The sequence below is a fragment of the Nerophis lumbriciformis genome, linkage group LG02 (assembly GCF_033978685.3).
Source record: "Nerophis lumbriciformis linkage group LG02, RoL_Nlum_v2.1, whole genome shotgun sequence".
Lineage (NCBI taxonomy): Eukaryota > Metazoa > Chordata > Actinopteri > Syngnathiformes > Syngnathidae > Nerophis > Nerophis lumbriciformis.
Window position 1 is genome coordinate 63,113,112 of NC_084549.2, and position 27,415 is coordinate 63,140,526.

General features: G+C 40.9%; 1 protein-coding gene across 6 annotated transcripts in view; it reads left to right on the plus strand.

Annotated features, from left to right (window-relative positions):
- Positions 1-27,415, plus strand: part of ehbp1 (EH domain binding protein 1) — a 451,976-nt gene that overhangs the window by 125,026 nt on the left and 299,535 nt on the right. For 3 of the 6 annotated variants that reach the window (XM_061966280.1, XM_061966296.1, XM_061966321.1), the window contains exons 7-10: positions 630-769; positions 11,981-12,103; positions 15,653-15,778; positions 20,836-21,079. In XM_061966280.1, the coding sequence (XP_061822264.1) occupies positions 630-769; positions 11,981-12,103; positions 15,653-15,778; positions 20,836-21,079 (633 nt within the window). The remainder of the gene's footprint in view (positions 1-629; positions 770-11,980; positions 12,104-15,652; positions 15,779-20,835; positions 21,080-27,415) is intronic. The other 3 variants (XM_061966288.1, XM_061966304.1, XM_061966313.1) reach the window with 3 other exon arrangements.

A 27,415-nucleotide genomic window follows, 5' to 3' on the forward strand; every position in this document is an offset into this window, starting at 1 on the left:
CGTTTGCCTTTTTATGCATTCTAATTCCATAAGAGCAACTTTCACTTAAAGGCGCCCACACACTCACTCGAGAGCAGTGCGGCGGGGCCCTTTGTAGTGGCGTGCACGCCGGGTCGATGGCGCGTAACCCTTGTTAACCCTTGGGGGAATGATGTCGACCACACACAAACAAACCCCATCACAGCGCTTCAAATGAACCTCCGGGCCCGGGAAACACCAAACACAAAGAACGGAGACCAGAGGAGCCAGATTTTGATGGGATGGCGGTTCGGAGGGACGGCATGAAATAACGCAGAACCCGACGGCGGGGGAGGGAGGAGAGATAAAGGCTGTGAAGAGACAAAAGGTTTTAAAATGCGAGGAGTGAAGTTGAAGTCTTGCCACAGTCAGGTCTGAGAGGACGTGAAAGCAGCCTTACATTAATCCTGACGTGTAATCGAGCGATCAAAATTCAACGCATTCCCACCTATTCATTCATTCATACAATCATGCATAATCTTTCATTTCTTGAAATCTCGCTGCGGCGTTAATCTCCTCGGTTTATGTATAGCCTGTGTGCGTAGATGCCAGTGAAAGTCTCACATGCGCACGAGTGCTGCCGTTAACCCGCCGACGTGACTCCTCCTCAGTGACGAGGACATGCAGAGCCTGGCCAGCCTGATGAGCATGAAGCAGGCCGACATCGGCAACCTGGACGACTTTGAGGAGGACAACGAGGACGACGAGGAGAACAGGGTGAACCAAGAAGAGAAGGCTGCAAAGATCACAGGTAAAAAGCAAACAAACTGGCACACACACGGCAGAACTTGTCAAAATGAAGACCACTTCATGGTTTTTTGGTCTTTAGATGTTGTCACTGCAGGGCCACTGACATCACTTGAAAGTTCAGTAATTCCACGAAACATCACTATCACACTAAGTCTAGCTTTGGTCTCGATATGGTGTATTGTGGATCCCTGCATAGATTCAGCATTCGTATCCCCACAAATTTGCACATTTATGGTAAAAAAAAAACTATAGATAAGCCACCATCAAAACAGTGGCGCCCTACGGAAGCACTAGCTTCTATTGCTTGTAGAGATGTCCGATAATATCGGCCTGCCGATATTATCGGCCGATAAATGCGTTAAAATGTAATATCGGAAATTATCGTCATCGGTTTTTTTATTATCCGTATCGTTTTTTTTGGTTGTTTTTTTTTAATTTTTTTTATTAAATCAACATAAAAAACACAAGATACACTTACAATTAGTGCACCAACCCAAAAAACATCCCTCCCCCATTTACACTCATTCACACAAAAGGGTTGTTTCTTTCTGTTATTAATATTCTGGTTCCTACATTATATATCAATATATATCAATACAGTCTGCAAGGGATACAGTCCGTAAGCACACATGATTGTGCGTGCTGCTGGTCCACTAATAGTACTGACCTTTAACAGTTAATTTGACTAATTTTCATTAATTACTATTTTCTATGTAACTGTTTTTATATTGTTTTACTTTCTTTTTTATTCAAGAAAATGTTTTTAATTTATTGATCTTATTTTATATTATTAACTTTTTTTTAAAGTACCTTATCTTCACCATACCTGGTTGTCCAAATTAGGCATAATAATGTGTTAATTCCACGACTGTATATATCGGTTGATATCGGTATCGGTAATCAAAGAGTTGGACGATATCGGCAAAAAGCCATTATCGGACATCCCTAATTGCTTGTATTCCATCAAGTGACTTTTTCCCAGAAGTGAAAACCAGTGGTGGTCAACCAAGCCAAGATGGCTGTTGTACAACAAGCAGCGTGCCAACTATCGGAGTACAAGAGAGGCTTGAATCTTCTTGCATAAAGCAGATACAGGCAAAAAATCTAACTATGCAATGGAATAGATCCCTATACTTGATTAAAAATGATTTGTCGAGTGATATCAAGGATTAAACGTTGGTCGCATTCCCAAACATATGGAGCTATTGTGCTCCAGACATCATTCTACACGACAAAACAGATGAAAACTTTGAAAAGCATGGAGGTCTACAACTTCTTTGTGTGTGGCTGGGTCAAGGAAATTGGTATCAAGACTCTCCCAGATAAATATGCCTCGTTTTTGCTCGGGTAAGGTTGCATTTCATGATTTAACTTAGCGTATACCGCCATGTTTGTTGCTGTTGTACACGCCGTTTACTAGTAGTGGGTTTTTCCCCGTCTTTTTAAAAATATAACTATAGATGTCAACATTGTGTATGTGCTGAAAGATTCATTTATAATTGTTGTCTTTATTAACAATAACTATAGATGTCAACATTGTGTATGTGCTGAGAGATTCATTTAGGATTGTTCTCTTTATCAAAATATAACAATTGACGTTAACATTGTGTATGTGCTGAGAGATTCATTTATGATTGTTTATCAAAATATAACTATAGATGTCAACATTGTGTATGTGCTGAAAGATTCATTTAGGATTGTTCTCTTTATCAAAATATAACAATTGACGTTAACATTGTGTATGTGCTGAGAGATTCATTTATGATTGTTTATCAAAATATAACTATAGATGTCAACATTGTGTATGTGCTGAAAGATTCATTTAGGATTGTTGTCTTTATCAAAATATAACTATAGACGTTAACATTGTGTATGTGCTGAAAGATTCATTTAGGATTGTTGTCTATATCAAAATATAACTGTAGACGTTAACATTGTGTATGTGCTGAAAGATTCATTTAGGATTGTTGTCTATATCAAAATATATCTGTAGACGTTAACATTGTGTATGTGCTGAAAGATTAATTTAGGATTGTCTTTATCAAAATATAACTACAGATGTCAACATTGTGTATGTGCTGAAAGATACATTTATAATTGTTGTCTTTATCAAAATATAACTATAGATGTCAACATTGTGTATGTGCTGAAAGATTCATTTAGGATTGTTCTCTTTATCAAAATATAACAATTGACGTTAACATTGTGTAGGTGCTGAGAGATTCATTTATGATTGTTTATCAAAATACTGTATAACTATAGATGTCAACATTTTGTATGTGCTGAAAGATTCATTTAGGATTGTTGTCTTTATCAAAATATAACTATAGACGTTAACATTGTTTGTGTGCTGAAAGATTCATTTAGGATTGTTGTCTATATCAAAATATAACTGTAGACGTTAACATTGTGTATGTGCTGAAATATTAATTTATGATTGTCTTTATTAAAATATAACTACAGATGTCAACATTGCGTATGTGCGGAAAGATTCATTTATAATTGTTGTCTTTATCAAAATATAACTATAGACGTTAACATTGTGTATGTGCTGAAAGATTCATTTATGATTGTCTTTATCAAAATATAAGTACAGATGTCAACATTGTGTATGTGCTGAAAGATTCATTTATGATTGTTGTCTTTATCAAAATATAACTACAGATGTCAACATTGTGTATGTGCTGAAAGATTCATTTAGGATTGTTGTCTATATCAAAATATAACTATAGATGTCAACATTGTGTATGTGCTGAAAGATTCATTTATGATCGTTTATCAAAATATAACTACCGTATTTTTCGGACTATAAGTCGCAGTTTTTTTCATAGTTTGGCCGAGCTTCAGTGCGACTTATATATGTTTTTTTCCTTTTTTATTATGCATTTTCGGCAGGTGCGACTTATACTCCGGTGCGACTTATACTCCGAAAAATACGGTATAGATGTCATCATTGTGTATGTGCTGAAATATTCATTTATGATTGTTGCCTTTGGTAAAAGCTTAACTCTTTTAGGTTTTGCTCGCATTTCATTTATTTTATTTAAGACTCGCCTAGTTGGTGCTTTACGAAACACTCGTAGCAAAAACGTGTTTAAGAAATACAAATAATAACAAGATAATACTTAAATGGGAAATAATAACAGTTAAAAGTATATCAAACAAACCTTCAATGAAGTGATCACTGCAAACTCATGCATTCTTCGACTCTGCTCCCTTGGACTGGAGTGTGAGCCACGTTTTCTTGTTGTCGTTTCGTAAAATCTTGCACCTTCCTGCCCTTTTTGATCATCTCTCAAGGAACTCTGAAGAGACGTTTATCCTTTTCGCGATTTGAACGATTCGTACAGCTGAAAACAACACAAGTATAGGGCATTTTTTTCTTCAAGAAAGGCTAGTACTCATTGAGAACAGAGCTAGCTTGACCACCACACATATTTAATGGTGATGATAATGTTAGTAAATGATCTACCGGTACTTAAAAAAAAAATGTTTTTTAAAAAGTGGTACATTACATAGGACACGTAAGTGTCAATACAGGGTAGAAATGCACCCAATTGCAGGAATGTAGTCTTGATTTAAATTTTTTTTTTGCGTGGTTAGCAAATACTTGCCAACCTTGAGACCTCCGATTTCGGGAGGTGGGGGGTGGGGGGCGTGGTTGGGGGCGTGGTTAAGATATATATATATATATAAGAAATACTTGACTTTCAGTGAATTCTAGCTATATATATATTTTTTTAAACATGTGTATGTATGTATATATATATATATATATATATATATGTCTTAATAAGGTTATCCAAAAAATAGTGCTCGATACCGTAGTAGAGCGCAATATATGTATGTGTGGGAAAAAAAAATCACAAGACTATTTCATCTCTACAGGCCTGTTTCATGAGGGGGGGTACCCTCAATCATCAGGAGATTTTAATGGGAGCATTCACATACCATGGTTTATATAGGGCACAGAGTGGGTGGGTACAGGCTGGCGTAGGGGCGTGGTGATTGGCTCATGTGTTACCTAGGAGGTGTTTCCGTCTGTGGCGGCATGCTGTTACAATTTCGCTGCGCTTGTTGAGGGATGACAGGTCTGGACGGTAAATAATAAACAGTTTCTCTTTCAAGCATAGGTTGCATCTTTCATTACCACTATTGTAAGGTGTGCTGGATGCAAGAATTTGCCATGTTATTGAATATTCAACATTATTGTCTTTGAGGTCCCAAATGTGTTTGCTGAGTTCTGTGGTATTCCGCAGGTTTTGGTTCCTGAAAGAAGCCTTGTGATTGTTCCATCTGGTTTTGAATTCTCCCTCGGTTAATCCTACATATGTGTCGGATGTGTTAATGTCCTTGCGTATTACCTTAGATTGGTAGACAACTGATGTTTGTAAGCACCCCCCGTTGAGAGGGAAATCAGGTTTCTTTCGACAGTTACAGCCTTTGTTGGTTTTGGAGGCGATCTGTCCGGGGGCCGACGGCTCATTTGCAATTGTTTTGTTGTGGTTTGAGATGATTTGTCGTATATTGTTCATACAGCTGTAGCTCAATTTAATGTTGTTCTTGTTGAATACTTTTCTTAGGGTGTTGTCTTTGGGAAAGTGTTTGTCAATCAGATTGAGGAATTTGTGTCCAATGTTAGTTGAGACGTTTTTGCTGTATGGGGGGTTGTACCAGATGATGTCGTTTCGTTTTCTGTTCTTTTTTGGCTGGTTTCCTGGCGTGGGTTCATAGGTGAGGGTGAAATTGTATCCGCTTTCATCAAGGGCTTTTTGGTACGGGGGGGTTGCTTGGTCAAATTCAGCTTTGCTAGATGACAGCATCGATAGCCTTTTATTAATTCCGGTAGGTATTCTTTTCGTGGTGGTGGGTGGGTGGTTGCTGTCATGGTGCACGTATTGGAGTGTTGTGTTGGGTTTCGTGAATGGTTGGTAGCTGTTATTTCTCAGGTTGAAAGTGACGTCAAGGAAGTTGACGGTTTGCTTGTTGGCTTCAATCGTGATCCGTAGGCCGTTCTCTTTGAAAATTTGGCATATGCGCTTCTTGGTATTCTCGCTGCTCCTTGGCGAGGCGCGACACACTGCCAGTCCATCATCACGGTAAATACCAAGGTTCAGATTGAGGCTAGCGAGCTGGGAGAGGAGGAAACTCCCAACGAGTTCACACGTTTCTGCTCCGTCAAAACTTCCCATAGTGACGTCAAATGTTGCATTGTTCTTTTTTTGCCATGGTGTACTGTTGTGGATGAGAATGGAGTTTTTTGCGTGGATGATGATGTTTCTTTCGTTGCCTGTGATTGAGTCGTAGTCTGAGGCGAAGTCTAGTGCTTGGGTCAGTAGGTCTTGCGTGATGGAAGGGTAAAATTCTTCGATATCAAAGGAGATAAAGTTGTGCTGTTGTTTGTCTTGGATGTTGTTGAACCATTTGATTACTGCTGCTGTATTTCTCCATTGGTTGAGTGGTGTTTTGTCCTTGATTTTTGTGTTGACTCTGTCCAGGATTATTTTGCTGATTTTTCCTATTTCAGATTTAGTTGGGTTTATTAGTCGGCATGTTGGGTTATTTGCGAAGTTGGGTTTGTGGTCCTTCAATGTGATGAAGGCTTCCTTGTTGGCTGTGGCGTACACCCTGTCCTCAATGTCCAGTTCAGCCGCGATCCTTTTATTTTCCAGGTGGATGTTCTGTAAGGTGTTGGGTTGCGCTTTTTTGTATGATTTGGTGATGCTTCTGTCCAGTAAGGTGTGATGTTCTGGTATGTCCATTCTGTAGAAGTTTGTGGTTTTATTGGCAGCTATGATGAGGTTGTTTACTTTCTTGATGCGCTCCTTGTCATTTTTCAGCTTGGTGAGGAGTGGGTTGCGGATTGGCTTGAATTTGACTGATTGTATCATTTTGAGCATGTCGCTCTCAAAATCCTTTAGTTCCTCAACTGTGGGTGGGTTCTTGGTAGATTTGAATCCGTAAGTTTTCTTTTGCGTTCCTTTTGTTTCAGGGTGGAGGAAAAAATGTGCTTTCCACCGCATCCTTCTTAGGAAGTGTTCCGTCTTTTCCATGAGCCTTAGCTTGTAGTCATTCTGCGCGGGTATGGGAATGTTCTTCGTGGAGTAGTCGATGTTGAATTTTTCCATTTCTGATCGTCGTACAGTGCTCAACAAATGTCAATTTGGAGCGGACTCCAAAACCAACAAAGGCTGTAACTGTCGAAAGAAACCTGATTGCCCTCTCAACGGGGGGTGCTTACAAACATCAGTTGTCTACCAATCTAAGGTAATACGCAAGGACATTAACACATCCGACACATATGTAGGATTAACCGAGGGAGAATTCAAAACCAGATGGAACAATCACAAGGCTTCTTTCAGGAACCAAAACCTGCGGAATACCACAGAACTCAGCAAACACATTTGAGACCTCAAAGACAATAATGTTGAATATTCAATAACATGGCAAATTCTTGCATCCAGCACACCTTACAATAGTGGTAATGAAAGATGCAACCTATGCTTGAAAGAGAAACTGTTTATTATTTACCGTCCAGACCTGTCATCCCTCAACAAGCGCAGCGAAATTGTAACAGCATGCCGCCACAGACGGAAACACCTCCTAGGTAACACATGAGCCAATCACCACGCCCCTACGCCAGCCTGTACCCACCCACTCTGTGCCCTATATAAACCATGGTATGTGAATGCTCCCATTAAAATCTCCTGATGATTGAGGGTACCCCCCCTCATGAAACAGGCCTGTAGAGATGAAATAGTCTTGTGATTTTTTTTCCCCACACATACATATATATATATATATATATAAAAGAAATACTTGAATTTCAGTGTTCATTTATTTACACATATACACACACATAACACTCATCTACTCATTGTTGAGTTAAGGGTTGAATTGTCCATCCTTGTTCTATTCTCTGTCACTATACATCATAAAATCAATAAGAAAACGGGAGCTCTAATTTGGGAGTCTGAATTAGGATCAGAAGTTCCTATATAAACATTGCGCACTCACGTCGCCATTTTGTATTGATTACTGCAGCTGTGCACTGGATTCATTCACAAATACAAACTACAACTCACAAACACTTTAGAGTTAGGCTCCACCATCAGAATGTGTACTTAAACTTATAAAGATCACATGGATATTATTCAGTGAGTTGATTCACCAAAACTAACCTGTTATACAGGAGGAAAAAGCACACAGGACGTTTCAATTGTTCACAGACTGGTCGCGCTCATCAGAATGACAAGACACTTCCGGTCTGCAGGTGATAGCATTCAATTGGGAAGAAACGCCCTACTGCCACCTACTGACCAATGTGAATACTGATAAATGTGTTATGACAGCTCCAAAAACGAATTCAAACCACAAAATAAAATAAATAAATCAACACAAAAATGTGACACATTATGGGTGGGTCACATATGCATGTACAGTAGATGGCAGTATTGTCCTGTTTACTGTTTACGGCAGACGAACTGCTTTACGGTAGACGAAAACTTGACTGCTGTTGTTGTGTGTTTTTACCGCGCTGGGAGGACGTTAATCAAACTGCCTAACAATAAACCCACATAAGAAACCAAGAACTCGCCCTCGATCATTAGCTGTTTATATTGTGGGAAAGCGGACGTATGAACAGGCTGTAAACACGTCACTCAGGTCCGCATGGAGCTGGAGGGGGCGTGGCCTCCAGCTCCGCCTGAATTTCGGGAGAAAATTTGTCCCGGGAGGTTTTCGGGAGATGCGCTGAATTCCGGGAGTCTCCCGGAAAATCCGGGAGGGTTGGCAAGTAAGGGTTAGCACTTAATGCTGATAGAAATGTTCCTATTTTTTTCGTCAGTTTTCCTCTTTTTTTCCTCAAAGGGTGCTCACATGTTCATGTTATTAGTACCAGTACAACCCTAGTACAGACCTTAGTCGAATCCCCGTTCCTCTACATAGATGGTTGGAATTGTGAGTGTTTAGTAGGGCTGCACGATTAATCGACATCAAGGTTTTAATTATAGAATTAAATGCAAGATGCTGAGTTTTTTGTTGTTTTTCCCTCGCCATCACCCGATAATGTTAGCCAACCAGGTGTTGAGCATCACCTTCGATTGGTCGCTTCAAACAGGGAAAACAGGTCTCACTCTGTGCGTCGCTCTCAGCACCTGAGCACGTTTATTTAACAGTAGAGCTAACTGAACGCAGTGAGCTCTCTCGTCAGTCATTCACAATCTTTGCAAACACAGGAAGCACATAGAGAGAGAGCCTCGCCACTCGCCAGTGAATAGTGTCGCCAAGTAACACAAGTTAGGAGTGACAAAAATATGGTTCCAAACTAGCCAAATGTCCCCATGTGGTAATATTTCAGCTTCAAATTAGACGGGCAATATACGCCTGGTAACACGGGCGATTGAGAGAATGCCTTTTTCCAACTGGGAAAAAAACATGCTCTTATCCAAGTTTAATTTTTGTTTGACAGAAATTAGTCAATTTTAGATGTTTATTTATTTATTGATTAACTTTCCAATTACAGTACAATGGTAAACAATTCTATAGTAATGAGAAATTTAAGTTTAAATCTTTTTAAATATTGCATTATTATTGTATATTATAATATCATTGCATTATAGCCACTGTATTATTTCTATTTCTTCAGTTTAAGAGCATTATGTAGACAAAAGTCTGCATAAAACCACATTTAAAAAAAATAAGTAAATTGCTGCATATTGTTCTAATACTGGCAGCACGGTGGAACAGGGGTTAGTGCATGTGCCTCACAATACGAAGGTCCTGAGTAGTCCTGGGTTCAATCCCGGACTCGGGATCTTTCTGTGTGGAGTTTGCATGTTCTCCCCGTGGCTGCGTGGGTTCCCTCCGGGTACTCCGGCTTACTCCCACCTCCAAAAAACATGCACCTGGGGATAGGTTGATTGGCAACACTAAATTGGCCCGAGTGTGTGAATGTTGTCTGTCTATCTGTGTTGGCCCTGTGATGAGGTGGCGACTTGTCCAGGGTGTACCCCGCCTTCCGCCTGAATGCAGCTGAGATAGGCTCCAGCACCTCCTGAGACCCCGAGCGGGACAAGCGGTAGAAAATGGATGGATGTTCTAATACTTAGCACCTATAGACAAGAATAAGTCGATTCACAGTCTAAAAGTAACCTGTATTCCTTCACTTGCTGTTTTCTCGGTTGTGTGCATTTTTATGTGTAAAATATAAAAATTGCAAATCGAATTGCAATTCGAGCTTGGTCCGCATTGCCGGCAGTAAGTCGGACACGTTTCCAGTGAGTGTTGGACTCCGCCAAGGCTGCCCTTTGTCACCGATTCTGTTCATAACTTTTATGGGCAGAATTTCTAGGCGCAGTCAAGGCGTTGAGGGGATCTGGTTTGGTGGCTGCAGGATTAGGTCTCTGCTTTTTGCAGATGATGTGGTCCTGATGGCTTCATCTGGTTCGCAGCTGAGTGTGAAGCGACTGGGATGAGAATCAGCACCTCCAAGTCCGAGTCCATGGTTCTCGCCCGGAAAAGGGTGGAGTGCCATCTCCGGGTTGGGGAGGAGATCTTGCCCCAAGTGGAGGAGTTCAAGTACCTCGGAGTCTTGTTCACGAGTGAGGGAAGAGTGGATCGTGAGATCGACAGGCGGATCAGTGCGGCGTCTTCAGTAATGCGGACGCTGTAAAAAGTTAAAGTTAAAGTACCAATGATTGTCACACACACACTAGGTGTGGCGAAATTATTCTCTGCATTTGACCCATCACCCTTGATCACCCCCTGGGAGGTGAGGGGAGCAGTGGGCAGCAGCGGTGGCCGCGCCCGGGAATCATTTTGGTGATTTAACCCCCAATTCCAACCCTTGATGCTGAGTGCCAAGCAGGGAGGTAATGGGTCCCATTTTTATAGTCTTTGGTATGACTCGGCCGGGATTTGAACTCACAACCTACCGATCTCAGGACGGACACTCTAACCACTAGGCCACTGAGTAGGTATCGATCCGTTGTGGTGAAGAAGGAGCTGAGCCGGAAGGCAAAGCTCTCAATTTACCGGTCGATCTGCGTTCCCATCCTCACCTATGGTCATGAGCTTTGGGTTATGACCGAAAGGACAAGATCACGGATACAAGCGGCCAAAATGAGTTTCCTCCGCCGGGTGGCGGGGCTCTCCCTTAGAGATAGGGTGAGAAGCTCTGCCATCCGGGAGGAGCTCAAAGTAAAGCCGCTGCTCCTCCACATCGAGAGGAGCCAGATGAGGTGGTTCGGGCATCTGGTCAGGATGCCACCCGAACGCCTCCCTAGGGAGGTGTTTAGGGCACGTCCGACCAGTAGGAGGCCGCGGGGAAGACCCAGGACACGTTGGGAAGACTATGTCTCCCGGCTGGCCTGGGAACGCCTCGGGGTCCCACGGGAAGAGCTAGACGAAGTGGCTGGGGAGAGGGAAGTCTGGGCTTCCCTGCTTAGGCTGCTGCCCCCGCGACCCGACCTCGGATAAGCGGAAGAAGATGGATGGATGGATGGATGAATTGCAATTTTGGTGAGAAAAGTCGCAATTAGTTTTTTTCTCTCCCGAGTGTTTAATCCTGCTGACAAACAAAAGGTAACAAAAATGACTTCTTGGATGACACCTTCAGTTATTTGCATTTCTTCAAGTCTATTGAACATTTATTTTTGATGTTCTTGCTCTTGCTAAATTAAACTACCTTTTTTGTTTTTAAACTTTCAGGTTCCACGCTCACTCACCAGTACGCCCATCTTCCTCTATGATGCCTCCCTGTGTACATACATGTTGGCCGCTAATGTATGGCCTCCTCCCCTCCTTCTTTCCTGTTTAGCCTAATCCAACCTTTTCCCACCGCCTTCTGTTCCTGTTAAGCTTCATGCTTTCTGTCTCATTTCCATGTATATGTATTGAGCGCCTACAGCGACGCTTGCGCGCTAGCGTGCGTCCTGACCCAGCTGCCAAGACTCCTACCGTCTGACTCCTCCCGTGGATCATGCGAGCTCGCCGCTCACGCGTGTTCTTCACAACACCTACTTTTATTCTGTAGGCACTTAGATTATACCCGCGGGAGGAAGAAGAAATGTCATGGTCGACTACTCGAGGGGTTGCAGTGCATGTGAAAAATACTTATATTTGTCTGGGTTCTTTTGTTTTTTTATCTGTCCTCTCACGTCACTTGTTCACTGCTATTCTTTCTTCCTGTACGGCCCTGTTCTTTTTCCAGAGATAGTAAACCAGCTGAATGCCCTCAGCTGCTTACATGACGATGATGATGATGATGATGGAAGTGGTGACGTCCCGTGGCGAGCACGCAAAGCGGCCTCTAAGCCTGTCGCGTCCTCTCAAGGTCTTTTTTCTTCCACCTGTCTTGCGTCGTCTCCCAGAGTCATGGTGTTGTGAACCCCGCTTTTACATCACGGTTTCATTTGCCTTCTTATTTCTTTATCCCTCTTGCAGTTTCTGTCTTTTGTTGCTTGACATTGTGCCCGTGTCGCGTCAGTTGATTTTGCTCCATGTGATGGTCATCCCGTGCTGTCTGAGGTGTTCTTTTTCTCCAGTTGTTACCTGTTGTTGTTGTTTTATTTGGAACTGCAGTTAGTAGTGAACCCAACCCGCTAAACGGCAGTATGTCCATCAGTGGTTGGCGGCGCATTATTGGCAATGGCACATGTGCATGACATTTTTAACAACTAGAAACAAATACAGTGGAACTTCAATTTACGAAATGCATTGTTTTTTTTTACAATTTTGTATAGCGAAAAGTTTTTTATAGCAAACCAAGTTCCCATAAGAAAAAAATGTAAACATGAATATTTGGTTCTAGCCATGATTAAAAATCCCTATTTTAGTAAAATAATGCACACTTTGTAGACACTGTGTATATGTGTGTGTGTACATATATATATATATATATATATATATATATATATATATATATATATATATATATATATATATATATATATACATTTACTATTAAAAACTAATTTATTGTTCTTAATGGAAATTCAACAAGGCAACCGCTTGTTACTCTCGTGGTCTCCAAGCTGCTCAGGCAAATCATATTGTCTAAAAATGCATTTTTCCACCGGTAACATGACATCATCGCGCCAAGTGCGTGCTCTTTCAGTCAATTAGTGCGCATATATACAGCCTGGAACCCCGACCAAAATTGTTTTAATTGTAATTTTGAAGAATTTATCTGAATGTGCATGAACTATTTCTGTTCAAAATTGTTAGAAATGTTAAATGTTTGAATATTAACTGTCAGTTTACTGTACTGTGCCAACTGTACTACTATATGAGTAGGTGTTTTCTATTGTTTCATTGAAAATAAAACAGCAAAGTCCATTTGGCTGTCATCTGTTTTAATTATGAGACACAATTGTGTCAAAGTCATGTTTGTTTTTTTTTTCATGCTTGAAATAAGAAATGATTACTTTAAAAAAAAAGTAGTTTTATACTTGTGAGTGTTGATGACACAGCTTTGCAACACTTGATATTCTAGTTTCAAGCATGTTTTACTCATTATAGGTCATCAAATCTCAGCAACAAGCTGTAATATCTTACTGAGATCATTTAGGACCAAAACCCTTAAAACAAGTAAAAGACTCTAACATCAAATCTGGTTAGTGAGAAGAATTATCTTATCAGACAGAAAATAAGCTAACATCACCCTTATTTGAGATATTTAAAGGCCTACTGAAATGCGATTTTCTTATTTAAACGGGGATAGCAGGTCCATTCTATGTGTCATACTTGATCATTTTGCGATATTGCCATATTTTTGCTGAAAGGATTTAGTAGAGAACATCGACGATAAAGTTCGCAACTTTTGGTCGCTGATAAAAAAGCCTTGCCTGTACCGGAAGTAGCAGACGAGTAGCGTGACGTCACAGGTTGTGGAGCTCCTCACATCTGCACGTTGTTTACAATCATGGCCACCAGCAGCGAGAGCGATTCGGACCGAGAAAGCGACGATTTCCCCATTAATTTGAGCGAGGATGAAAGATTCGTGGATGAGGAAAGTGAGAGTGAAGGACTAGAGGGCAGTGGGAGCGATTCAGATAGGGAAGATGCTGTGAGAGGCGGGTGGGACCTGATATTTAGCTGGGAATGACTAAAACAGTAAATAAACACAAGACATATATATACTCTATTAGCCACAACACAACCAGGCTTATATTTAATATGCCACAAATTAATCCCGCATAACAAACACCTCCCCCTTCCCTCCCGTCCATATAACCCGCCAATACAACTCAAACACCTGCACAACACACTCAATCCCACAGCCCAAAGTACCGTTCACCTCCCCAAAGTTCATACAGCACATATATTTCCCCAAAGTCCCCAAAGTTACGTACGTGACATGCACATAGCGGCACGCACGTACGGGCAAGCGATCAAATGTTTGGAAGCCGCAGCTGCATGCGTACTCACGGTACCGCGTCTGCGCATCCAACTCAAAGTCCTCCTGGTAAGAGTCTCTGTTGTCCCAGTTCTCCACAGGCCAATGGTAAAGCTTGACTGTCATCTTCCGGGAATGTAAACAATGAAACACCGGCTGTGTTTGTGTTGCTGCAGTCGGCCGCAATACACCGCTTCCTACTTACAGCTTTCTTCTTTGCTGTCTCCATTGTTCATTGAACAAATTGCAAAAGATTCACCAACACAGATGTCCAGAATACTGTGGAATTTTGCGATGAAAACAGACGACTTAATAGCTGGCCACCATGCTGTCCCAAAATGTCCTCTACAATCCGTGACGTCACGCGCAGACGTCATCATACCGAGACGTTTTCAGCAGGATATTTCGCGCGAAATTTGAAATTGCACTTTAGTAAGCTAACGTATTAGCACGTGTTGCAATGTTAAGATTTCATCATTGATATATAAACTATCAGACTGCGTGGTTGGTAGTAGTGGGTTTCAGTAGGCCTTTAATCTTACTTAGATTTCAGTTTTTGCAGTGTAGAGTGGTCAAAATACTCGTTAAGTTGTTCCTGCTGTATCTTCTTATTCTCTTGGCAGACCAGTCATGTGTTAGGCATTATTACAATGCCATCTACTGTACGGAGTTGGAAAGACAAACTATATTCACAGACAGTTCCATTATAATATGTTATGAACGGAATAAACTTGGTCACTATTTGCGGCGGTCCAAATGTATTGGTGGTGGGAAGCCACAAATACCGTATTTTTCACACTATAAGTCGCAGTTTTTTTCATAGTTTGGCCGGGCTCCATTGCGACTTATATATGTTTTTTTCCTTCTTTATTATGCATTTTCGGCAGGTGCGACTTATACTCCGAAAAATACGGTATATCATTGTATGGGATAGACTGTCCACGCTTTACTTTCTTCTCATGCCAACCAACCTAAGTTTGAATCGTGCTCTTTTCTATTCTCCACTTGAACCCTCCATCTTTGTCTACTAGTACGTCAAAATGAGCAAACATGCTACCGACAACGCGCCCTCTTATTGTCGTGGCCTAAAAAGGCTTGCGAATGTCGTCCGGAAAAAGTTATCAGCGAGCTCCACTTGACATTGCGACAACGCAAATAGCCGAAGACTCCTCGCACTCTCAAAGCCATCCCGGCATCTGCTTTGCGCTCCTTTTCTCTCCATTCAGCCTGACAAAGATCAAGTGGTCAAGCCTCCACAGCGTGAATCTCCGTAGCAACTCCACACTGCTTGTACGGTCTCCACAGCAACCCACCCATATTGCTAAACGTTTCCCAGAAGGCCACTGCAGTGAAAAGGCTGAGTTTAGCCGGCGATCTCTAGTGGTTCACTGCTAAGTGCAGCCTCGATTTGTACATTTGACTTTATTTTACAACGCATCCACAACCGTTCTTGCTCATTTACATGCTGTGCTTTGCCGTCCAAAGAACTGATCAACAAGCTGAACTTCTTGGATGACGAGGATCGGGAAACACATCCAGCCATGTGCAGCAACCCCTTCGACGAGCCCGAAGATAACCACCTCAACCCATTTGGCGAGCCAGGCGAGGAAGGTATTTGATTCCATTGTCAAGTACATGTTTTGTATATACCAGGGGTCGGCAACCCGCGGCTCCGGAGCCGCATGCGGCTCTTTGATCACTCTGATGCGGCTCAGCAGCTTACTTGCTGTACCCCACAATGTACCCGTGAGATTTCCGGATTTCATTGCCTCTCGCAGAAAACTTCAGGGATTATTATTCACCGATTTTCACCCTTACAGCTATAACAAGGGCGTGCCATGATTGTACAACATTTGGCGCCCTCTATATTCTGTATTAACAGCGTACCAGCCCAACACTTGTTATACGCTATACATCTTCTGCTTGCACACGTATGTGACAGCAAGGCATACTTGCTCAACAGCCACACAGGTTACACTGACGGTGACCATATAAAACAACTTTAACACTCTTACTAATAATGCGCCACACTTTGAACCAAAACCAAACAAGAATGACAAACACATTTCGGGAGAACATCTGCACCTTAACACAACATAAACACAACAGAACAAACACCCAGAATCCCATGCAACCCTGACTCTTCCGGGCTATATTATACACCCCTGCTACCATCAAACTCCGCCCCCACCCCAACCCTGCTCCCTCACACATCAACCCCCCCCCCCCCCCCCCCCCCCTCTCTGTGCGTCGGTTGAGGTGGGCGGGGTTTGGTAGCGGTGGTGTATAATGTATCCCGGAAAAGTTAGGGCTGCATGGGATTCTGGGTATTTGTCCTGTTGTGTTTATGTTGTGTTACGGTGCAGATGTTCTCCCGAAATGTGTTTGTCATTCTTGTTTGGTGTGGGTTCACAGTGTGGCGCATTATTAGTAAGAGTGTTAAAGTTTTTTTTATACCGCCACCGTCAGTGTAGCCTGTGTGGTTGTTGACCAAGTATGCCTTGCTGTCACCTATGTGAGCAAGCAGAAGCCTCAAAAAAACGTGTGGCTGATCAGGCACGCTGATTGTAGTGGCTGTTATATGCTGTATCATCATGGCACGCAAGACGCTGACAAGCGCCATTCATTTTGAACCCGTGTGACGGACCAGCTTTCAAATTCCATATAAAGGTGTGGGCAGCGTGTCTGAGATCCCTGGTTTATACATAGCACAAAGCAAAAAAAATATACTTTGTATGCAGTGTTATTTCATTTAAAAATTTCAAAAAATAGTTTTCTATAATTTGTGAAACTGGTCAAAATGGCTCTTTGACTGGTAAAGGTTGCCGACCCCTGGTATATACAGACATTCACATTTGAACCAATACGGTAACAGTTCCCGGTACTCAACTGCAGTTTTCCGAATAATTGCATTATATGATAATGGCGTTACAAACTTTTACTAGTAACGTGTATTCTACCGTATTTTCCGGACTATAAAGTGCACCAGTATATAAGCCGCACCCACTAAATTTTAGGGAAATGTTTTCCCCATATATTAGCCGCACCCAACTATAAGCCGCAGATATACAAACCCCGTTTCCATATGAGTTGGGAAATTGTGTTAGATGTAAATATAAACGGAATACAATGATTTGCAAATCCTTTTCAACCCATATTCAATTGAATATGCTACAAAGACAACATATTTGATGTTCAAACTGATAAACATTTTTTTTTTTTTGCAAATAATCATTAACTTTAAAATTTGATGCCAGCAACACGTGACAAAGAAGTTGGGAAAGGTGGCAATAAATACTGATAAAGTTGAGGAATGCTCATCAAACACTTATTTGGAACATCCCACAGGTGAACAGGCAAATTGGGAACAGGTGGGTGCCATGATTGGGTATAAAAGTAGATTCCATGAAATGCTCAGTCATTCACAAACAAGGATGGGGCGAGGGTCACCACTTTGTCAACAAATGCGTGAGCAAATTGTTGAACAGTTTAAGAAAAACCTTTCTCAACCAGCTATTGCAAGGAATTTAGGGATTTCACCATCTACGGCAGGGGTGCTCATTACGTCGATCGCGAGCTACCGGTCGATCTCGGAGGGTGAGTCAGTCGATCACCAGCCAGGCATTAAAAAAATAGTCCTAAAAATGAGCGATCATAAATCTTCACTATGACGTCACTTTCGTCACTTGATTGACATTCACGGCACCCGAGGGTCTTCTGAGATGACGCTGGCTGCTGCCAGCTCATTAAAATTACCGACTGGAAGGCGAGAAACACTTTATTTCAACAGACTCTGGCGCCGTACCTGTCGTCAAAACTCCAAAGACCGACTGCACAGTTGCACAGTTGCGCTAACAAAACGAGTCTCAGAGAGCTCGCGTGTACAAGCTAGCAAGCTACGGAGTTTGCCGACAATGTATTTATTGTAAAGTGTATACAAAGGAGTACGGAAGCTGGACAAATAAGATGCCAAAAAGCAACCACTTTCATGTGGTATTGGACAGAAAGGAGGACTTTTTTCTCCTCCATTCGAAAATGTGGACATTTTTAGCACCACTGTCTGATTCCTATCAATGCAAGTCATCAGAATCAGGTAATACACCAACTTATATTCTTGTCTTCATGAAAGAAAGGAATCTATATGTGTTAAACATGCCTGTATTATCTTTAAACACTTTTAACTTATTAACAATATTAACTATATGTGTTAAACATGCCTGTATTATCTTTAAACACCTTAACTTGTTAACAATATTAAGTATATGTGTTAAACATGCTTGCATTATCTTTAAACACCTTTAACTTATTAACAATATTAACTATATGTGTTAAACATGCTTGTATTATCATTAAACACTTTTAACTTGTTAACAATATTAATTATATGTATTAAACATGCTTGCATTATCTTTAAACACCTTTAACTTGTTAACAATATTAACTATATGTATTAAACATACTTGTATTATCATTAAACACCTTTAATTTATTAACAATATTAACTATATGTATTAAACATTTTTGTATTATCATTAAACACCTTTAATTTATTAACAATATTAACTATGTGTTAAACATGATTGCGTTATCATTAAACACCTTTAATTTATTAACAATATTAACTCTATGTGTTAAACATGCTTGCATTATCATTAAACACCTTTAACTTATTAACAAAAACATATATTTCATAAATAAGTAAATATAAATTATATATATGAATGAGGTAGATCCCCATGACTTGATCAATTGAAAAGTAGCTCGCCTGCAGAAAAAGTGTGAGCACCCCTGACCTACGGTCTGTAATATCATCAAAGGGTTCAGAGAATCTGGAGAAATCACTGCACGTAAGCAGCTAAACCCGTGACCTTCGATCCCTCAGGTTGTACTGCATCAACAAGCGACATCAGTGTGTAAAGGATATCACCACATGGGCTCAGAAACACTTCAGAAACCCACTGTCAGTAACTACAGTTGGTAGCTATATCTGGAAGTGCAAGTTAAAACTCTCCTATGCAAGGTGAAAACCATTTATCAACAACACCCAGAAACGCCGTCAGCTTCGCTGGGCCTGAGCTCATTTGAGATGGACTGATACAAAGTGGAAAAGTGTTCTGTGGTCTGACGAGTCCACATTTCAAATTGTTTTTGGAAACTGTGGACCTCGTGTCCTCCGGACCAAAGAGGAAAAGAACCATCCGGATTGTTATAGGCGCAAAGTGTAAAAGGCAGCATGTGTGATGGTATGGGGGTGTATTAGTGCCCAAGACATGGGTAACTTACACATCTGTGAAGGCGCCATTAATGCTGAAAGGTACATACAGGTTTTGGAGCAACATATGTTGCCATCCAAGCAACGTTACCATGGACGCCCCTGCTTATTTCAGCAAGACAATGCCAAGCCACGTGTTACATTAACGTGGCTTCATAGTAAAAGAGTGCGGGTACTAGACTGGCCTGCCTGTAGTCCAGACCTGTCTCCTATTGAAAATGTGTGGCGCATTATGAAGCCTAAAATACCACAACGGAGACCCCCGGACTGTTGAACAACTTAAGCTGTACATCAAGCAAGAATGGGAAAGAATTTCACCTGAGAAGCTTAAAAAATGTGTCTCCTAAGTTCCCAAACGTTTACAGAGTGTTGTTAAAAGGAAAGGCCATGTAACACAGTGGTGAACATGCCCTTTCCCAACTACTTTGGCATGTGTTGCAGCCATGAAATTCTTAGTTAATTATTATTTGCAAAAAAAAAAAAAAAAGTTTATGAGTTTGAACATCAAATATCTTGTCTTTGTAGTGCATTCAATTGAATATGGGTTGAAAAGGATTTGCAAATCATTGTATTCCGTTTATATTTACATCTAACACAATTTCACATTTGACTGTCATCTTTCGGGAATGTAAACAATGAAACACCGGCTGTGTTTGTGTTGCTGCAGTCGGCCGCAATACACCGCTTCCCACCTACAGCTTTCTTCTTTGCTGTCTCCATTGTTCATTGAACAAATTGCAAAAGATTCACCAACACAGATGTCCAGAATACTGTGGACTTTTGCGATGAAAACAGACGACTTAATAGCTGGCCACCATGCTGTCCCAAAATGTCCTCTACAATCCGTGACGTCACGCGCTGACGTCATCATACCGAGACGTTTTCAGCAGGATATTTCGCGCAAAATTTAAAATTGCACTTTAGTAAGCTAACCCGGCCGTATTGGCATGTGTTGCAATGTTAAGATTTCTTCATTGATGTATAAACTATCAGACTGCGTGGTCGGTAGTAGTGGCTTTCAGTAGGCCTTTAAGCAAGCACATACATGTGATTGGCAGTCTTGTTTTGCTGCACATCCAAATCAGGTGGCTAAATTAGCCTTTGAAGCTATGAATTATGCGAATGTGTTGTATGTGTGTTTGAATTATTAAGGCTATGATTATATCATGACCTTTGTGGAAATGTGTCAGTTAAAGTTTTACTCATCCACAAGCTGACAGGAAAATAAACACATTTAAGTAGATTGTCTTTGGAAATTACATGGACATATCAATATTCACCTGTACTGTAAAACATTCGTATACTTTCTTCTAGTAGAAGGATAATGATAACGAGACGGACATATCTGATATAATTTTGAATCTGGATCTCCTGTGTAAAACCGTCCCATGTCCAGCAGAGCCTCCCGAGCCGCCACCCTCGCATCAGCGGATCGATGATTCCTTCTACGACAACGACTCCTCGAATCCATTCATCGAACACGAAGAGTCACCGGGAAATCCCTTCGATGAGCCTGAACCGGCCGCTGACCTGCAGCCGGAGCCCCCGAAACCCCGGCCGAGGAAAGGCGTGCGACCCGTCGACATGAGCAAGTACTTGTACGCCGACGTCGCCCAAAATGAAGAAGATGAGCTTGATGAGTAAGACTAATTGTAATCATTTCGTACTTTCAATGTGCAGGCTAACAGGAACAAGACTATGATGTTTAAATACTTATTTTTGTTTTATCAGTGTGTGCAGCAGTGTGATGACAATAATAATAATAATAATAATAATAATAATTAAGATGATAATAATAACTAGAAAATTCCCGCGGAAATTTTGATGTGCCTGCTATCTGTGCCCTGGACCTCTGGGCGGGGATGGTCGGAAGCCGCTGTGCTTCTAAGATGCTGCCGAGTGTCTGAATCTGAGAGTTTTAGGTGTAACTGTACAAAATGAGCTCCACAGCTCGCCTAAAACGTTAGCATGCTTACATTAAAATGCTAACATTTAGCATGTGTGCAAACATTAGCATGATAACAGTTAGCATGTGAGCAAACGTTAGCATGATAACAGTTAACATGTTTCACATTTCAAGTAACACAGCTGTTAGGTGTACGGCTGCAGAAATAGAGAAAAAAGTGTCAAATTAGATTAAAGGTTAGCATGCTTAAGTTAGCTTGCTAGCATGCTAACTAGAGATGTCCGATAATGGCTTTTTTGTAATTAAGATATTGTCCGACTCTTAATTACCGATTCCGATATCAACCGATACCGATATATACAGTCGTGGATATAACACATTATTAGGCCTAATTTTGTTGTGATGCCCCGCTGGATGCATTAAACAATGTAACAAGGTTTTAATAATAATAATAATAGTAATAACTGGGATTTATATAGCGCTTTTCTAAGTACCCAAAGTCGCTTTATATGTAGAACCCATCAATCATTCACACCTGGTGGTGGTAAGTTACTTTCATAGCCACAGCTGCCCTGGGGTAGAGTGACGTTTTTTTCCAAAATAAATCAACTCAAGTTATGGAAATAAAATGCCAACATAGCACTGCCATATTTATTATTGAAGTCACAAAGTGCATTATTTTTTTTGACATGCCTCAAAACAGCAGCTTGGAATTTGGGACATGCGCTCCCTGAGAGAGCATGAGGAGGTTGAGGTGGGCGGGGTTTGGGGGTTGTGGGGGGTGTATATTGTAGCGTCCCGGAAGAGTTAGTGCTGCAAGGGGTTCTGGGTATTTGTTCTGTTGTGTTACGGTGCGGATGTTCTCCCGATATGTGTTTGTCATTCTTGTTTGGTGAGGGTTCACAGTGTGGCGCATATTGGTAACAGTGTTAAAGTTATTTATACGGCCACCCTCAGTGTGACTTGTATGACTGTTGACCAAGTATGCTTGCATTCACTTGTGTGTGTGAAAAGCCGTAGATATTATGTGACTAGGCCGGCACGCAAAGGCAGTGCCTTTAAGGTTTATTGGCGCTCTGAACCTCTCCCTACGTCCGTGTACACAGCGGCGTTTTAAAAAGTCATACATTTTACTTTTTGAAACTGATACTGATCATTTTGAAACCGATACCGATAATTTCCGATATTACATTTTAAAGCATTTATCGGCCGATAATATCGGCAGTCCAATATTATCGGACATCTCTAATGCTAACGTAAGCACACTAACAGTTAACTGTCACATACCAAGTGTTATGACTTTAGGTTAAACCAGGGGTCGGCAACCCGCGGCTCTAGAGCCGCATGCGGCTCTTTAGCGCCGCCCTAGTGGCTCTCTGGAGCTTTTTAAAAAATGTATGAAAATTGTAAAAAGATAAGGGGAAAAAAATATTTTTTTTGCTTTAATATGGTTTCTGTAGGAGGACAAACATGACACAAACCTCCCTAATTGTTATAAAGCACACTGTTTATATTAAACGTGCTTCACTAATTCGACTATTTGGCGAGCGCCGTTTTGTCCTTCAAATTTTGGCGGTCCTTGAACACACCGTAGTTTGTTTACATGTATAACTTTCTCCGACTTTCTAGGACGTGTTTTATGCCACTTCTTTTGTCCACCAATTTTGTAATGTTGTGCGTGAATGCACAAAGGTGAGTTTTGTTTATGTTATTGACTTGTGTGGAGTGCTAATCAAACATATTTGGTCACTGCATGACTGCAAGCTAATCGATGCTAACATGCTATTTAGGCTAGCTATATGTACATATTGCATCATTATGCCTCATTTGTAGGTATATTTGAGGTCATTTAGTTTCCTTTAAGTTCTCTTAATTCAATTTACATCTCATGACACACTATCTGTATGTAATATGGCTTTAAATTTTTTGCGGCTCCAGACAGATTTGTTTTTGTATTTTTGGTCCAATATGGCTCTTTCAACATTTTGGGTTGCCGACCCCTGGGTTAAACGGTTGCAAAATTATTTTAAAAAAAACTAGCACTTTAATGTTAGCATGCTAACATAAACATGATAACGGTTAGCATGTGTCACATACCAAGTTATATGACTGTAAGGCTGTGTAATTAAAGGAAACAAACTTAAAATTAGCTAAAAAGTTAGCAGTTTAATGTTAGCGTGCTAGCATACTAAAGTTAGCACGTTAACAAGTGTCACATACCAAGATATATGACTCTAGGGTAAACGGTTGCCAAAATAGCTCAAAAAGCTAATTATAATAATAATAAAGATAATAATAATAATAATAATAAATGCGTTAGATTTTTATAGCGCTTTTGTAGACACTCAAAGTGCTTCACAGAGAACCTAGAAAACATCATTCATTCACTCCTCATGATGGTGGTAAGCTACATTTGTAGCCACAGCTGCCCTGGGCTAGACTGACAGACGCGTGGCTGCCAATTTGCGCCTGTGGCCCGTCAGACCGCCACCCAACATTCATTGACATTCACACACTGCTGTGAGCGGCACTGGGAGAAAGGTGGGTGAATGTTTTGCCCAAGGACACAAGCTGGTATCGAACCAGGAACCCTGAAGTTGCTGGGACGGCGATCACATCGTATTTCAGTAGCAAAACGAACGCCCGAAAAATTACGGCAGCTCGGTGAGATGTCGTGATTTCTAATGTGCCGATAATATATAATACATTTCCCAATAAATAATGAAAGGATAGTCTTGGATTATCTGATGAAGTGGAACCCTTTGGTACTCTATTTACCCGGATAAATGGGAAAGTCTGAAAAAGGGCCTCATGTCGACAAACTCATCAAGTCCCGGTATACCAATAAGAGTGTGTAACACAAGAATATAAATAAAACCAGAAGAACTATGTCAACAAAACCCTTATCTCTTATTGTCATTATGTCACTGGACAAAGTCACAAGTAAATGTGCAAGAAACTGTTTGTTTCAATTTCGGTTATGTCGACGACTACTTTTGTCGACGTCAGTCAGCCTCGTACTGTAAAGTACATTTTGCCCGAGCACAGGAGTCGGCAACCCAAAATGTTGAAAGAGCCATATTGGACCAAAAGTACAAAAAAACAAATCAGTTTGGAGCCGCAAAAAAACTAAACGCCTTATATAAGTGTTATAATGAAGGCAACACATGATGTAAGTGTCTATTTTAGCTATGTTAGCCTACTATCAAAATTACTATTTGTCGCAAATCTTCGTTGACAGAAATGTTGAAATGTAATATTTATTCTACACATTTTTACAACATTGGAAAACATTAAAATGGAGGTTTCTCAGAGGGTGACATAACTCCTGGAAGTTACTGGCTTAGAATGGCCAAAGTTATAGATGTTTGTTTCCAAGCTAAAGGAAACGTCAGTCTGTCTTCTTCCAGTGGATTCATTACAATCTTTGCAAGCTGGGTAACGTTTGCTGTGGTCTATAACTGCACACAAACAACTGTCTGAAATGCAGCCAATATTACATACAGATAATGTGTCATGAGACATGCAACTATAAATTAAATACACATAAGTAAAATACATTTAGAGCCCAAATATACCTACAAACAAGGCATAATGATGCTAGCCTAAATAGCACGTTAGCATCGATTAGCTTGCAGTCATGCACTGACCAAATATGCTTGATTAGCACTCCCAACAAGTCAATAACGTCAACAAAGCTCACTATTGGGCATTTACGCACAGCATAAAAGGTTTGGTGGACAAAATGAGACAAAGATGGGGTGACATAAAACACATCTTACTATGGCAGCGTCAGAGAAAGTTGTACATAAAACAAACTACGGTGAGTTCAAGGACTGCCGTAATTAGTAGGACAAAAGGGCGCTCGCCAAATACTCTGATCAATGAAGCATATTTAATATAAACAGTGGGATTTCTAACAATTAGGATGGTTTGTGTCATGTTTGTCCTCCTACGGGAACCATATTAAAACAACAAAAAATATTTTTCCGATATTATCGGCCGATAAATGCTTTAAAATGTAATATCAGAAATTATCGGTATCGGTTTCAAAAAGTAAAATTTATGACTTTTTAAAACGCCGTTGTGTACACGGACGTAGGGAGAAGTACAGAGCGCCAATAAACCTTAAAGGCACTTCCTTTGCGTGCCGGCCCAATCACATGATATCTACGGCTTTTCACACACACAAGTGAAATGCCATGCATACTTGGTCAACAACCATACAGGTCACACTGAGGATGGCCGTATAAACAACTTTAACACTGTTACAAATATGCGCCACACTGTGAACCCACACCAAACAAGCATGACAAACACATTTCGGAAGAACATCCGCACCGTAACACAACGTAAACACAACAGAACAAATACCCAGAACCCCTTGCAGCACTAAGTCTTACGAGACGCTACAGTATACATCCCCCGCACCCCCCCCCAACCCCGCCCACCTCAACCTCCTCATGCTCTCTCAGGGAGAGCATGTCCCAAATTCCAAGCTGCTGTTTTGAGGCATGTTAAAAAAAATAATGCACTTTGTGACTTCAATAATAAATATGGCAGTGCCATGTTGGCATTTTTTTCCATAACTTGAGTTGATTTATTTTGGAAAACCTTGTTACATTGTTTAATGCATCCAGCGGGGCATCACAACAAAATTAGGAATAATAATGTGTTAATTCCACGACTGTATATATCGGTATCGGTTGATATCGGAATCGGTAATCAAGATTTGGACAATATCGGCAAAAAATCCATTATCGGACTTCTCTAATTTTTCCCCATCTTTTTCCATTTTCATACATTTTTGAAAAAGCTCCAGGGAGCCACTAGGGCGGCACTAAAGAGCCACATGTGGCTCTAGAGCCGCGGGTTGCCGACCCCCGGCCTAGCGTGTAGCAATAATGGTTGAGAATGTCACTGAGCTATGTCTCCTCTGAGCATGTTTTATGGCTTTCAATGGCTGTCACATGATCACGGCTATCTCCTTGTGGTTGAGCGAGGTTGTTTTTTTTACACAGACATGTTGTTGACTGCGGTGACCGTCCCCTTAAATCCGAGGTCACTCTCTGCAGAATGGAAAGTTCAAGAGGGCAGTGAATGTTTTGACTGCAGCGCTTTCAGTCCTCTTTAGGGTGTGCAAGTCTGTCCAAGCTACTTTTTCCTCTTCCCCCAGACCTCCCTTCTGTCACTCTGACCAGTCCTGGCACTCTTTTCTCCATCCAATTCTCTTGTTTATTTTAAAACCGCTTTTTCGCATGCTGAGTGACTATCTCAGGGCTTTCACTGCCACTAGCACGCCTCCATATTGATAACACTCTGGCTTGTGTGCGCGCGTGTCTGTCAGTGTCTGTCACTAGTGCACCTTGAGCACTGAGGATATGAGGTCATGCAGACCTGACCTTAGTCCGCCGGAATCTTCTATTACCTCAGCACCTCTCTGTGTTGTTCATTGTGTCGCAACAAATGCAGAAGTTTCCATCTGCTTCAGCCAAACAATGGAGCCAACCATGGGTTAAAAAGTCTGATGACGGATGGTTTTAATCATTTGAACATATTTTTTTAATTAGCATTTCAGCATGCAAACATACTAGTAGGATATTAGATTGATTTTGTCTCTTAAAGCAATTGAGGCACACTGCACCGCTTGGTTACAACCAGCAGAGGTTCAGCTAGTTTACTGTCTAAAGAAATACACCATGACATCAACTAAGTTATTTTATTTTATTTTTTATACATTTTTTTTTGTCCTGTCCAGCTTCTCAGGCAAATCATATAGTTGATGTAGATGCCCATATCAGCTGTTCAGATTTACTTTACAAAAAGAGAAGTGTACTTTTCTTGTTGCCTTATTTGTATTTGACTTTATTAAATGTATTTATATTATCATTTGGTGCAGGAGGGGATAGAAAGAGAAAAAAAGGAAGACAGAGGAGTAAATTGTGGGGACAAGAGGGGGATTAGACAGAGAGACAACAACAGCAAACACAACAATAACAACAACAATAGAGCAACATCAGCAAATACGATATGTACAAATATGATGGTAAAAGTGGTAACAATATAAAAT